Source organism: Kryptolebias marmoratus, linkage group LG9, assembly GCF_001649575.2.
Source record: "Kryptolebias marmoratus isolate JLee-2015 linkage group LG9, ASM164957v2, whole genome shotgun sequence".
In the NCBI taxonomy this organism is placed as follows: domain Eukaryota; kingdom Metazoa; phylum Chordata; class Actinopteri; order Cyprinodontiformes; family Rivulidae; genus Kryptolebias; species Kryptolebias marmoratus.
Genome location: NC_051438.1, coordinates 15,443,952 through 15,457,770, shown reverse-complemented (window position 1 = coordinate 15,457,770; position 13,819 = coordinate 15,443,952). Strand labels below are relative to the sequence as shown.

At 45.1% G+C, this 13,819-nt stretch overlaps 1 protein-coding gene across 1 annotated transcript; it reads left to right on the top strand.

Annotated features, from left to right (window-relative positions):
• Positions 1 to 205: 205 nt before the first annotated feature.
• Positions 206 to 12,453, top strand: spon2a (spondin 2a, extracellular matrix protein). Its single transcript, XM_017424070.3, has 6 exons — positions 206 to 433; positions 4,681 to 4,909; positions 6,730 to 6,950; positions 10,682 to 10,873; positions 11,141 to 11,312; positions 11,613 to 12,453. The coding sequence occupies exons 1-6, from the start codon at positions 221 to 223 to the stop codon at positions 11,801 to 11,803; spliced, it is 1,218 nt and encodes a 405-aa protein (XP_017279559.2). The 5' UTR covers positions 206 to 220; the 3' UTR covers positions 11,804 to 12,453.
• Positions 12,454 to 13,819: the final 1,366 nt, after the last annotated feature.

Sequence of the window (13,819 nt, the reverse complement as noted above, 5' to 3'; positions counted from 1 at the left end):
CCATTCGAGTCTGACATCTTGTGCTGAGAAAGAGGGACCCCTCTGGACCGAGTGTTTGTCCAGAGGGGGCCACTGCCCCGCCGATTGCCTGGCCCGGCGATGAGGCTGCTGAGAGACGCGCTGACAAGTAGAGGGCGAGGATAGAGGAGAGGGACGTCGACCGCCCTTCCATACAAGGAGAGATAGGGGGAGGAGAGAGGAGGAGGAGGAGGAGGGTAACATGAGGAAATACAATAAGGGGGAGAAAGAAGGGAGGAGGAGAGACGTTTTGGAAGGAGATAAAGGCAGCCCACAGAGGGGCAGACAGGTCGATAAGGCTGCTCGGGTTCCAGCAGAGAGACACAGAGAGACGCAAAGGGGAGAAGTGACAGGGCTGTGTCCTCCCTGTGATCGTGCTGCTGCTTCTCTGTCACTGAAGACTGATCCAACACAGGTAAGAAACACACACACACACACTTTGTTCTCTCTCTGTGAATAAAACCCTGCAGGGGTTTGACTTATTTAAGGCAGATGAGAGCCATTCATTTGGGATGTTCTTTTGCTCTTGGAAGCAAATGATTGCTTTGTGAAACCTTTAGGGTGAAAAAACACACAAAACACCAACGGTGAATGTCATGAACTGTGCAGCTGGTTGGGTTTCGGTGTGTGTTCGGTGCACTCTCACATACAATCATGCAGAAAAGGTCTGCATACATGAGTGTTAACCCTAAACCCAAAGAGATTACGATTTAACACAGCAGGAATAAACAGCACGATATTTCCACTTGCACATAAATAGATTTCAAGTAAGATAAAGTAACTTCTGAAGTATTTGGGTGAACTTAGAGATTTATGTATTTTCCAACACCAATTGTGAGCCATGTTCTGAAGCAGGACTATTACACAAAAGGTGTTTCCTAAAAAACATCTACAGCCACTGGATTCACACAAATCTGACACTTTTTTTTTGCAGATTAGACTTTTTAGTGTAATTTGATTTATAACAAGCAGCACTGAGATACATGCATGCTCTGTCCATCCTGTGGTCCTTCTGTTGACAGTGTAAGCTTAACTACTTTAGGTGAGGCGGAAAAAAAAAAGTCTTGACTTCTCTCTTTACGCTGATCAAGTTTCGGGACCTCCTGCGACGAGTGCACCACACCAGGAGGGTCTGTGTTTCTTTGTGCACGCATGAATGCAGCAGACATTCGCCCGCTGAGCAGGCATGCATGAAAACTGATAATCCAAGGCAGATGGGTGCATCTTTTTACGCCATGCAAACTCCTGAATCCACAATTAGCCTACAAGTAAAAAAAATTAGGAATACGCAGCAAGCTCATTTTGGTTGTTAAAAATGAGCAAAGTGGGCGAAAGTCCGTGCTTGCCTGTGCATGTGAGCTGAGGCGTTGGTGTTATCGCCGCATGAGGCTGCTGTAATTATGCGTGAAAGGTGCCCAAAGGGTGGCAGCAGATATGTTTGTCTGTGTGCTACGCCTCCTCCCTGCTTAGAGAAAAAAACTTCTCTGTAAATATGTCCAAGTTGACGGATGGGACTAGGTCTGTGACGCAGCTGCACCTGTCTAAAACCATTGCATTGATGACTAATAGGTGTGTATCTGCATGTGTGAATTCTAATCTAATGCAGGTTATTATCGATGCATCTGCAGGTTTTCTGTGGGAATTCAAGACCTGTCTCTTTAGCGTGAGGTCATTCCAGCCAGCGTGAGAAGTTCGAAAAGTCGGTCTGAGGCTTCACTAAAATGAAAGTCCAAGTTTAAAAGTGAGCAAAAGACCCGCATGAGCCCGACAACCTCACTATCCCCTGTCATGCTTTATCTGAAACAGATCCTTTCAGAATAAAAGATTGCTTTTATGCTGCGAGTATCCAGCTGAAAATGGGACAGGAGAAATCCTAAGAACCTTTCCTCGAAGGGACTGGACTTCTCTTCTTGTTTTGTTTTTTTTGAAGATGTTTTGCGTCTCATTCGAGGACATTTGTTAATTCGAACTGAGGATGTGGCGCTCTCCCTCCCCTCCCTCCTGTGGGTCGTTCTGGTCTTTGTTGGCCTGGTCCACCTGAGAGATGTTTGGGTCACCTGGGGGGCAGTGGGGATTTAGGGGAACAGTTTCTGTGACACACAGGTGTTTTCTTCTGTCTGTGTTTGCAGTAAATGGTAAATGGGTTGCACTTGTGTAGCGCTTTATCTAGTCCAAGGACCCCAAAGCACTTCACACTACAATCATTCACCCATTCACACACTGATGGTGGTAAGCTACATTGTAGCCACAGCTGCCCTGGGGTGGGCTGACAGAAGTGAGGGTGCCATCACACCGGCGCCACCGAGCCCTCTGACCATGGCAGTGGTTCAGGAAGTAGGGGCTCGTCCTGTAACCAGAGGGACAGGAAGAGCCCCTACCTCCCGAACCACTGCCACTATAATGTGCAAGCATTATGCACGAGCTCCCATCCTTGTTTTCTGTATTTTCCTGGCAGTGTTACAGCACCCCATCCCATACGGACCTGCGTTTTGGTTGTTTTTAGTGTTTCTGTGTGGAGGAAGATATTTCTAGAAACAATGCCGAGTTTTAGAAGGACTGTGTGTCCATGTAGACAAGGTCTAAGGCAACTTTTTTTTTTTTTGGCTTTTTTGAAAAATAACCTCATATGGCACTGTTTCTAGAAACACTTCCATCTACACGGAAACACCAAAAACAACCCAAAACTCTGCAGTGATCATGCCAGGCCTGTTTGTGGCGCTGTAACGCTGCCATGAAAATACTCCAAAAATAGGAAACAAGGCTCGCAGGATACGCATAAAGCTGAGGGCCAAATATGAACACAAGAAGAAGAAGAGCACGCCCTCGGGTCACAGGTTAGATTAGAGGCGGAGCTATGACATCATCGTTTTCATAAGGTTGTGTTTTGGCTGTCCACAGAAAAACATGAGGGTGGTGTTTCAAGATTTATTCACTCTGAAACCCATTTTCAAAAAGTCCTAAAATGCCATTTCCCTGCAGACGCATGGCTCAAACTCTACACAACTTTTGTGTAAATCACAAAAATCCTTCCTGTGTGGACTGTGCGAGAGGCGGGGGACACCCTGGACAGGTCTCGAGTCCATCACAGGGCGAGGACTGTCCCTCTTATCATGAACACAATAAAGAGAGCAGGCTGGACAGCGGCAGCTCAGAAACTGAAGCTAAATATGTGCATTCAGGTCATGATTTTTTAAAAACCTCAAGTCCCAGATAGCAGCGCCGTCCTGTTGGGGGAATACGGCGCAATAAAAGTTCCTTCTTGGAATTAGCTGAACACTTTAGCGCCCAGACCTGGACCTGCCTCCTGCAGAGGGACAAGTTTGGTGGCCGAGCAGCTGGGCCGAAGCTGGGGCCCGTGCGGCTCCACGCCCGAGGCATTTTTATGGATGTTTGTTAAAACTGTGGCTAATGCGCACTGGAGTGGAGACGGGGAATTGATAAAACACCCAGCAGCGAGTCAGGCTGCGGCGAGAAAAGTGTCAGAGTCGGGAGTTTTTGCAGCCATGTTGGCAGAGTAATTCAATCTGACCCCTGCAAATAGACTCCGGGGACAATATGCGGCGGGTCACGGGTGTTATGGCTGTTATGCGTGTTGACGGTGAAGGAGTGTGCGTGTGTTTGTGTGCCGGGGTCGACCCACCCAAAATTAACTGTCTGCATTCTCCGGCTGCTTGGAGTTTTAGGTGCAGCGCAGGAACGCGTGGAAATGACGACGAACGGTTTGAAAATTCAAAACACCATCCGGCGAAACGGCAAATGCTTGCCTTTTGACACCAAATGCTCAAGACTGATACATTATATATTTGTTGTATCTCAATGGTGCCTCCTTACAGCTTTGAAAACCCACGTCCAGTGTAAATCTAGGCTGATTTTGCACGTGCTCATCATCACACGCAGCTCTGCAGGGCGGCGGGGACGTTTGAATCAGACAGAGATGGGTTGAAAAGAGTAAGAAGAAATGAAAACACATGGTTTCTTTCTGTTTTTCCTCTCTCCCTGTATTACGTTACGGTTTATATAAAGCTCAAAAGGGATTGTCGTTCACGTGCCCCCCCCTCTCTGCCTCCTAATAGAGCGTGAGTCTGACTCAGCCGCTCAGTAGATGGTCAGTCAGTGAGCTCAGACAGAGGTTACATCCATCTTCAGAGGTGTCATACGTGTTGTTTTATTTCAGGGCGGCTCCCGTAGCAGGCATTCCCGATGAATATTACCAGCTGACCTGCAGCCAGACGCTGGCTCCGGGTCAACACACACTCGGCCGTGCCCACAGGAGTATTTGAAAGCTCGGCGGGTTCAGTGGGTTCAGTCGGCTTTGTTCTTAGATAAAAATGGCCGGGCTCTGATACGAGGGCATTTGGGTGTGGAATTTTTCCCCTTTACGTCTCATTTTCTTGGGTTGTCCAGGGTTTGGCTTCCTATGTGTTCAGGTCCTTTAGTTCGCCAGCTCAAGAGGTGCCAAGTTTCTGTGCCCGAGCACTTCTGAGGCGGCTATCGATTTCAAAATGTGCCACCAACATTAAAAACGCAGTGGTAGAGGGTTGGACTGTGTACAGCGATCGTAATCGGTGTTTGTTCAGAAAGCCTAGCAGAGCAGGCCGTGGTCCAGCTCTTCCGTGCGAGAGGAATAACACAATTTTTTTTCATTTTCTCCGCTCCTTTCAGATGATGCCATCTGCGCACCTGAGCTGCGGCTGGCTGCGAAAGCTGCTCGTCGTGCTCGTGAAGTTCTGCCTCGCCTCTGCCGGGCCTCCGCGGCCGCTCAACGAGACGGGTTGCGCGGCCAGGACGCCGGCGTCCTACGTCCTCGTCTTCACGGGCCACTGGAGCCCTCAGGCCTTTCCAAAGCAGTACCCGCTGTTCCGACCCCCTGCGCAGTGGTCCAAACTGATCGGTGAGAGAGACTGGAAGGGGGGAAATCTGGGAAAGCTTTCCCTGGAACACCTGGGATGTTTAGGGGCCTTTTCAGATCTTTTAGCATGTGAAGAAAAAGGGCTAATGATGGCAGAAACTGAACCACTGCTTCACCCAAAGTTTGATGTCATGTGTCAGAAGTTCAGAGCACATTCATCATACACAAAGCAAACAGAAAAAGCAGAAAGGAACAAAAAAAAAGTACTGTCTAAATGCTACCAGATGGCATTTGTCTTTGTTTCTCTAGCTGCCGTCCAGCCACATCTTTGATATTTCTCTGTGTCTTCAGCTCGGTCCGACACTCCATCCCACATTTCCGCTGGTTTACCACAGTGTTGGCGGTAAAAACCCGAGTGGTGGTTTTGGGGCTGGTGGAGGTGGGTGATGATAGTTGAGGTGTACTGGGTCAGACCACTTACTTACCTCAGAGCCGGGACTGATCGAGGAAAAAAAAAAAAAAGGTTATTTTTCTTCTCCTCCTCTTTCAGACCCCTTTATTCTCTGTCTCTTTTTTTTATTATAGTAAATAATAGAGCCTTGGATAGATGGCAGATGTTAAGAAATGGGTATTTATAAATGTTAGGCTTGTGGCAGCAGTGGTCCTGTCTGGTTTCCAGCTGTCCCAGTGGTGCCCTCTTGCCCTGAAGGAGGCGGATGCCCTACTTATTCCAAATTGAGACAGGCACCAGCAATTCTGACACATCTGTAATTATTTCCACTGGCATGGCAAGAGACGGTCTCTGTCTCAGGGGAATAAAAGCATGAGGGAGTCAGTGGGCTGACAGCGCACTATAGGGGACGAAAAGGAGGCTGGAGAAGGCGTTTGGCATAATAAAAGTTGTCAAAAACCTTTGGGGGCATTCCATGGGTTCGTCTCGCTTTTTTGTAAATATCAGTGAGGGTATGTGCAGTTTGTCGTGGCGGCCAAAAAATACACGAGCAGTTTCAGAAAGAGTGGGCTTTGAAGTCTTGGTGGGGCCTAAATGCGATGCGCTATCAAGTTTCAAGGTTCTGATGCGAGTGGGAAATTTGTCAGGATGGAAATGTAATTAAGCTCGCAAGTAATGGCCGTTTGGGGAGAAACGAGATAGTGTGTGAAGTGTGCTGGGTAGGCCGTGCGCGTGTGGCTAAGTGTGCGCTCACACACGTGTCAGGACTATTTAGGTTCAGACGCGCGGCTGTGCGAGCGAGTCTTCACGCAGCTCCGAGACGTGAGGTAAGGCAGAACCATCAGGGCATTTGTCAGCGTGTTTCTGGCTAACCTTGCTCTGCCCTTAAAACCACTGGCCCAGACCAGCGGCTTTGTGGGTTTTAACACGGAGCTCCACAACCTGGGCTTCGAATCTAAAGCTGGGTCTTCATTTTTACTGATTTCATAGATAGCCAGAACTTCAGAGAAAAACAAAAAACCCACAGTAGAGCAGAAGGCTCTGTTGGCTCGGAGAATACAAAAAAGTACCAATAAGGATTTTCGAACTAGTTCAAGTAATTTGTTGTCCTCTATCTGCCTGCCAACTGCAGTATCCTGACCAACCTTCTGGCAGCTGGGACCTGTGTTGTGGTTTCAGCAGTGATGGATAGGGAATAAACTCTTACAATAATACATGCATATGGACAATTCCTTCAGAATGATCCGTTTAAGTGCAGGAAGTAGGAATACATGCAGGCTCCGTGGTGGAAATGATCTCACTGTCTGGCCGAGGCGCTGTGGTGCTTCGCTGACATTGACATGGATTCTGGTGAAAAAGCATCTTGCTTCCCTTGTCTCCCCTTTCCTCCGTTTTCTTTTTCTCTCTTCAGCGGTCAGCCATAATCGTCATTTTCGGCTGTGGGAGGAGGGCGCTCCAGCCAGTCCCGGGGTGCAGAGCTTCGCCGAACTCGGGGTGACGGTGGAGCTGATGCGGGCGGCCAAGGAGGCCAGGAAAAAACGCTCGGTGGGCGCCATGCACCGGACGGCCGGTATTCCCAACGGCATCGGGCACAGCTCCACGGAGGTGGTCGTCCAGCCGCGGAGCTCACTGGTACGGGCGAGCGGAGTTCAACAAAAAAAATAATAAATCTGTGTTCGTTTGTGAAAAAATAAACAGCACGCTCAGACACAGCGAGTCTCAAAAAACCATCTGTTTGACCCGGGCCTCCTCATAACACTGTCAATCCGCCCCAACCACATATTTAACCACTTCTTTCCACTATGTTCAGTCAGACTGTGTTTACCTGAGGAGCTTGATCTCGGCAGCCACAAACGCCTACATCCATCCTGCGCAGTCTGGTCTCTGTCTGCTGCTTGTCTCCCTGAACTCGTGAGCTGAGAGAGGGGCCATTTAATGTGGGATAAATATAAGGCTAGCAGCCAATTAGCTTAGCAAAAGAAACAGAACAACGAGGCAAGCCTTCTGTATTTGTCTGAGGGAAACCAAGTTGACCCACCAGTGTTATCTGTCCATTTTTAACCTTGTTTGGTTCTATTTGGACAACCAATACACAACCGTTCTGTCCCATCCTCTTTATAGTTTATATACTAAGTAACTAACCCAATCCTATGTGGCTATTAAGCCATATTGGGCTTGCTACCTGTGTTAGCATTTATGCTAAGCTAACAGGCTTCAAGATAAAAGTCAGTTTTTAGTATCTACTCCTAAAGTCTGAACTCAGATCTGGAAATGGCGTCACACCAAATTCACTTAACTGCACTCCAGTTACAAGCTGAAAAAATGCAGTGAGATTTGCTAATTCTTTACTCCCTTGTTAGCTACAGTAGCATTTTGAGCAGACAGCAATAAAAGCTGTTTGGTTGTGTTTTATTTGTTTATGGCTGTAGCAACATTTTCATTACCAGAGTTCATACGGTGGTGACTGATTATGAAATACAAACTAACAAGAAGTGAAAAAGAAATGTTTTATTACTGCAGCCACCTTTTATGTGTGAGGCAGCCATATTGGATTTTGATGCCATGGTTGGTCAGGAGCCTCCACTTTTCCAAGTCAGAAATTTGACTTTGGACGTGCTCCAGCTGAGTTTTGCCAAGCCTTATGAGCGATCTCCAAGAATACCTTCAACACCAAATTTATACAATGACAGATTTCGTCATCACAACAATCAGCCCGTCTGAATGACACATATTAGCTTTAAGGCTTTCCTCACTCCTGGAAACTGAGGACGCCGCTGCAGCCGTGTGATTCCGTCAACAAAGATCACGGTTCAGCTTTCTTTTCAGGCTCAATTTAGAGCCAAGGCTTAAACAAATGTGACAAATTTGATGCATGGCACCGTGGAAAACTGTCGTACTGAAGCCATCATGTGCTGGTGATAAATGAGAGGAAAAACTGGATTTTTACTGGAGCTTTTAGGAAAAGGTGTGTGTCTGAAAGTCTGCTGACCTACATTAGCATACCGGTTGCTCAGCATGTCTGAGCTTGAGGTTGTGACAATCATAAAAAACGCTGTCAGAGGACATTTTTGGCAAGTGCTGATCGTGAACAGCAGCTCATTAGCTCGTCATCTAAGACGTCTGTAGCCGTCTGCTTTTAGATCAGCGGGCAAAACAGAAAAATAAATGATTGTGTGTTTGTGTTGGACATGACTGCATAAGAAGATCCTGTTCCCATCATCATCATCATCATCATCCGTGATTGTGCCTCTCTTTGTTTTTCTTTGTTGTTCATTAAAAATCCCACTTTTGTTTTACGAAATGACTCATAGGAAATGCCAAAAGTACACCAAACATACAAATAAACGTTCTACTTTGACCTCAAAACAGATGAAAAACATGAAAAACTGGATGCTCTCTACCAGTTCTCCCCATGGGCTCAAAGGGAGATTTGCTGTGATGGAGAAAAAGCGAGACATATTAAGGAAGCTTAGGGAAACCGTCTGCATCAGACATACTTTCTGGCGCGTATAATGCCGTCAAGCTGATAATGAGGGAGATCAGTGCCGATTGGCCCGGTAGAAACAGCGGGACGACTTCTTGGAAACTTTTGCTTCAGAGACGGCTGAAAACCAGGGAGGTGAAGGAACAGAAATGAAAAGGGAAAAGGATTATTCCGATTTGGATTCTGCTCTTTGTCCCGAGTCCCAGGCTACAGAAAGACCCCTTATGACTTGCTGAAACGGTGCATCTGTCCAACTTGAGGCCGCCCCTTCTGATTGACTCACACCATGAGACATCAAAGCTGAGCCCAAATCCTCAAATATTTGTCCGCAGCTGAAAAAAGCCCTTTCAGATGTGCCGTTTTCTGGTCATCTGCCACCTCGGTGTGTTGCGACCCCAAGTCCGCTTCCTCTATGAGCTCACCGTTTCTCAGAAAGCATACATCATTCAGGAGACACACTGTAACACTGAACAGGAGGCAGACTGGACGCACATACACACACACACGCAGGCTCCTGCTTCTTAAAGTCACAAAAGCCCCTCCATCTCCTCTGCATGTGTGTGATGTCAGGCTTATTGCATTTATTGCTCTGGCCGATGTCACCGTTGTTCCTGTGACTTCATTCGTTCGACGCTCAGATCATTGTCCATACTTTGGATTATTTAAACAGTCCTACTTCTGTGTGCGCGGTTTGAAGTGAGCTAATGATTAAAACATTAAAGTGTGGCTTTAAATGTGGTGGATTCATATCAGTAAAGAACAAAATTAATTTATTAATAGCTTAGTAGCTACTGCCACATCAGACTTTAGCTCAGTATGGGTTCATTATAGCCAGTTTTGTATTGGCTGAGATGGATTAGCTCCGGCAGCCATATTGAAGTAGGCTGACTCCAAAAATTACTCAGCTGTAGACGTCCGTCCAGTTATAACTTTCTGACAGTTTCATTAAAATCTGCCCAGTGTTTCATGAGATCTTTTGCTAGGAGACATACAGAATTGATTCCAACGGTTTTAAAAACAGATTTGGTTCAATCGGGCCCTGCTTTTGGTTTGTGTTGGGGGTGACTCGTATCTACCAGCTCACTGAGTTTCAGGTCAGTATTTGTGAAACTGACTAAGTTACCAACATTCCTGTGGGTGGTGAAGTTGATTCGCTGTGGCAGCAGCTCTGAATCAGATCAAAACTCAGTCAGTTCTAGATTTACATCCAAGGATTACTTTTCTGAAAGTTTCATGAAGCTCGAAAAATGTGATTTATTGGTTTATTTGTCTGATTCCAAGCCTATAAAGCTCATATGTAATTTTTAAAATATTTATTCTGTTAATGGAGGAGCAGTTAGAGTTTAATTAGCAGCCAAACGTGCAAACTTCCCTGCAAAACCGTCATGAAAGGTTGGCATGTTTTGGACCACAAATCCTTCTTTTTTTGGGTGATTTTACATCCCAGGAATCACTTGGTATGCAGACTTGAAAAGGTTTTTTTCTTCAGTTGGCAAATAAGTCTTTCCTCGTCTGTGTCAGTCATGATTTTCCTGAAAAAACTTTTAGGATGTTTTTTTTTTGGCAAGGCAAGTATGATTGATATCCTCCTCCTAAATCTGCGCTTTTGTTCGATTTATTGTCTTGGCCTCATCATTTTTAAGTTAATTATCAATCCTTTGATGACGTATTTACTCTATTTGTGAACTAAAAATAAAATCTAAAACGATGTCTTAGAAATCCTTGTTTGGTGTTAGCTGTAACATCGGACGCATTTATTTAAAAGCTTTTTGTTTTTTTTCCTAATGTTGAGCCATAAAATGATCACAAGACTGATCTTTTACGTAATAACTTGTTATTGGCTAAGGTCTATGAATCACCTGCGCTCTCTGATCAACAGCTGTCCCTGATGGTGAAGGTGATCCCCAGCCCTGACTGGTTTGTTGGTGTCGATAGTCTGAATCTCTGCGAGGGGAGCCACTGGAAACAGGAGGTGACAGTCGACCTGCAGCCTTACGATGCAGGAACAGACAGTGGATTCACGTTCTCCTCGCCGAACTTCCCCACCAGCCCCGCGGAAAACATCACACAGGTACAATCCAAGCAGCATCTGTTTGTTGTTGCCGGGATTCTGGCGTGTTCTCAGAATGAGCAGCATGAGAATGGCACATCACTCATAGCTGTCTCCAGTGAAATGATTGCCTGGCAGCCCTCACGTCTGACCTGGAGGGATTGGAGTCTGATGTAACAGACGATCCATCCTTTCCCAGCATGTGTTTCAGGAGCTACTGTGGATTCGAAATTCTACCGAGAATCAGATGTCTTTTTCTAATAAAATGTTCCCCGCTGATTTGCTCAGATCACGTCTCAGATGCCAAACCACCCGGCCAACTCCTTCTACTACCCTCGACTAAAGGAGCTCCCACCCATCGCCAGCGTCAGGATTACCCGACAGCGTAGATTCCCCGACGGTCAAAACGCCGTGTCCAATCACATCCTGCCCAACTCCATCATTCCTCAGCGCTTCTCTGGTAAGACTCCCTCTATAAGTTATTCCATGTTGACGTTAAAGGAGCTGCTTAAAAACCTATTTAACAGATAAAACGTCACATGAGGGGCACCTCAAGGGTCCAGTCTTGGTCCAACGCTTTTCTTCTTCAGTTTGGTTCAGTTTTAAACAAACATAAAATTTGATTCCATTGTCGTGCCAGTGACTGCCAAGTTTACCTTTTGGCTAAGGAAAGCTACAGACCACTTTAAAGTCTAGTCTAGATGATTTAAAAATGACAGCTCGCAATGAACGTTCCTTAACGAGGATCTTTGTTCCACAGCAACCCCCCTGGACTGTGAAGTCTCTCTCTGGTCCTCTTGGGGCCTGTGTTTGGGCCCCTGCTCCAGAGGAGGTGTCCGCCATCGCACACGCTACATCCTGTTGCGGCCGGCGAACGCTGGCGTCCCCTGTCCTGAGCTGGAGGAACAAGCTGAATGTGTACCTCACAGCTGCATGAAGAAGCGCCAGTAACCGCCAGCGCAGGGGGCTCAAACACGCCTGGACTTTTCATTTTATCGCTGCGGGATCGAGAAAAGGGTGCGGCATGTGCAGACGGTTGTTTTGTCTTCGTTTCGGCTAAACTGTGGAGCCTAATACTTCCGGTAGAACATTTTCTGTGTGTGTTGCCATTAAAGTACACGTTTCTGGGTGTATTTTAGAGGTAATAAGATGAAACAGACGTCTGCTGGAAGAACTGAAAAGGCTGGAAATAACAACTAAAATGTTGTTCAGGCCAACACAGTTTTTTTTTTACAATTGCTGGACAATCTTGTTTCCAAAAAAGCTGAAATATTTTGTACAATGCAAATAAAAACAAAAGGCAGTGATTTAGAAATGATCTATAACTACAGGATTAGAAAGTAACGCCGCCATCTAGATGGCATCTTTTACCAAATAAAAGTTTAAGCATGATTGATCAACAAGACAAAACAATGTTCCCATTTTACAACAGCATGGCTCCAGAAATTCGAAACAGAATCGGCAGACTTTCTGTGTCGGGAACAAATTAGAGAAAAATTCCCTTTTAAATCTGCAACATCTGGGATCAGTTTCCCAAATATTACAGGGTGTTGCTAAAAAAAAAAAAAGAGGTGATGTTCCTCTTCTAACTGGCTGCTGCTGGCATCAAAATAAAATGGAAATATATTTATTTGAAATGTTTATATTTAAAATACCGACACATTAGCATTTGATAGTAGCGCTGCGGAGGCACGTCTCCCACTCAGACATGAATGCACACAGAAATACTGAGGTCCTCGCCGCATACCGTTACAGGCATGGAGGCATTAGTTTACAGAAATAACCTATACATGTCTGGCATGTAAAACTCTTTCAAAATAACCGTAAGCCCTGTGTCATAAATATCACCTGTCATAAGAATGGACTAACAGGCTGACTTGAAGCGCAGAGCCTGCTCAGAGGAGCAAGGCGCGGGATTTAAAGGATTGCAAAGAAATATGTTTTATTATCTTTTTTTTAATATTTTATTCAGATTTTGTACATAGGCCATTGTATGATGGATCTTATATATCTCTTGGTTTGTTTTTTTCAAGTAATAAAAAAAAATCTGTGTTGTTTTATTGATAAATTATCTATTTTTTATTTATTCTTCAAAGCAAGACACAGTCATAAGAAAAAGAAAGCACACATCTCTTTCACTACCAGACTTCTACATAACATGACAGATAGATAGATAGATAGATAGATAGATAGATAGATAGATAGATAGATAGATAGATAGATAGATAGATAGATAGATAGATAGATAGATAGATAGATAGATAGATAGATAGATAGATAGATAGATAGATAGATAGATAGATAGATAGATAGATAGATAGATAGATCATACAGGTGTTTTCAAAGTTATATAACGCCAACCAATCATTTCTGTAGCCTAAACCTAGCTCCTAACCCACAAATGATGTTCTACCATATTAGGACCAGGCTTTGATCCCCAGAAGGACTAGTAGTCCTGACAAGGTAGGTGTGTAAGCCAAAAAATGTCCAAAAAAGGTAACAAAAACCAGGTACACGTGCAAAATCACACAGTTTGCCTTTGACTGAAGCGTGACTGAGGCCCTTTAGCATCACCTGGTGGTCAAAGTGTGTAACTACAGTACCACTTCCAGCAAAACGTCTCGTGAATCACCGGATGGGTTTTATTGAAATGCTCAGAAAGTAATCATTTGGTACAAAATGGCTTTAACTCAGTCACATTTACAGCTGCTAAACTAAAATCGGGTGTGGTAGAAGCTGAAGGTCATCCACATCTCTCTGAGCGCAAGAAAAGTATTTGTTGATAGCCCTTTCAGTCAAATGCCTATCAGATGTCTCAGCTCTTTTCTGCTGAAGAAACAAAAGGCTAAAATTTAAAGTATTTAAGTTACACTTACAATTCTTATTTCATCTTCTAGGGAAATACTTGGAAAACTGTTTCATAATTTATATCAATGCAGGTGTAATAAAGCCCTCTGGAACAATGTT

Excerpts from the sequence above, each read along its gene's own strand:
- spon2a (XM_017424070.3), top strand. The coding sequence starts at position 221 with ATGAGGAAATACAATAAGGGGGAGAAAGAAGGGAGGAGGAGAGACGTT. Across the intron at positions 4,910-6,729 it reads GCAGTGGTCCAAACTGATCG|CGGTCAGCCATAATCGTCAT; the intron begins GTGAGAGAGACT and ends TTCTCTCTTCAG. Across the intron at positions 10,874-11,140 it reads CCGCGGAAAACATCACACAG|ATCACGTCTCAGATGCCAAA; the intron begins GTACAATCCAAG and ends TGATTTGCTCAG.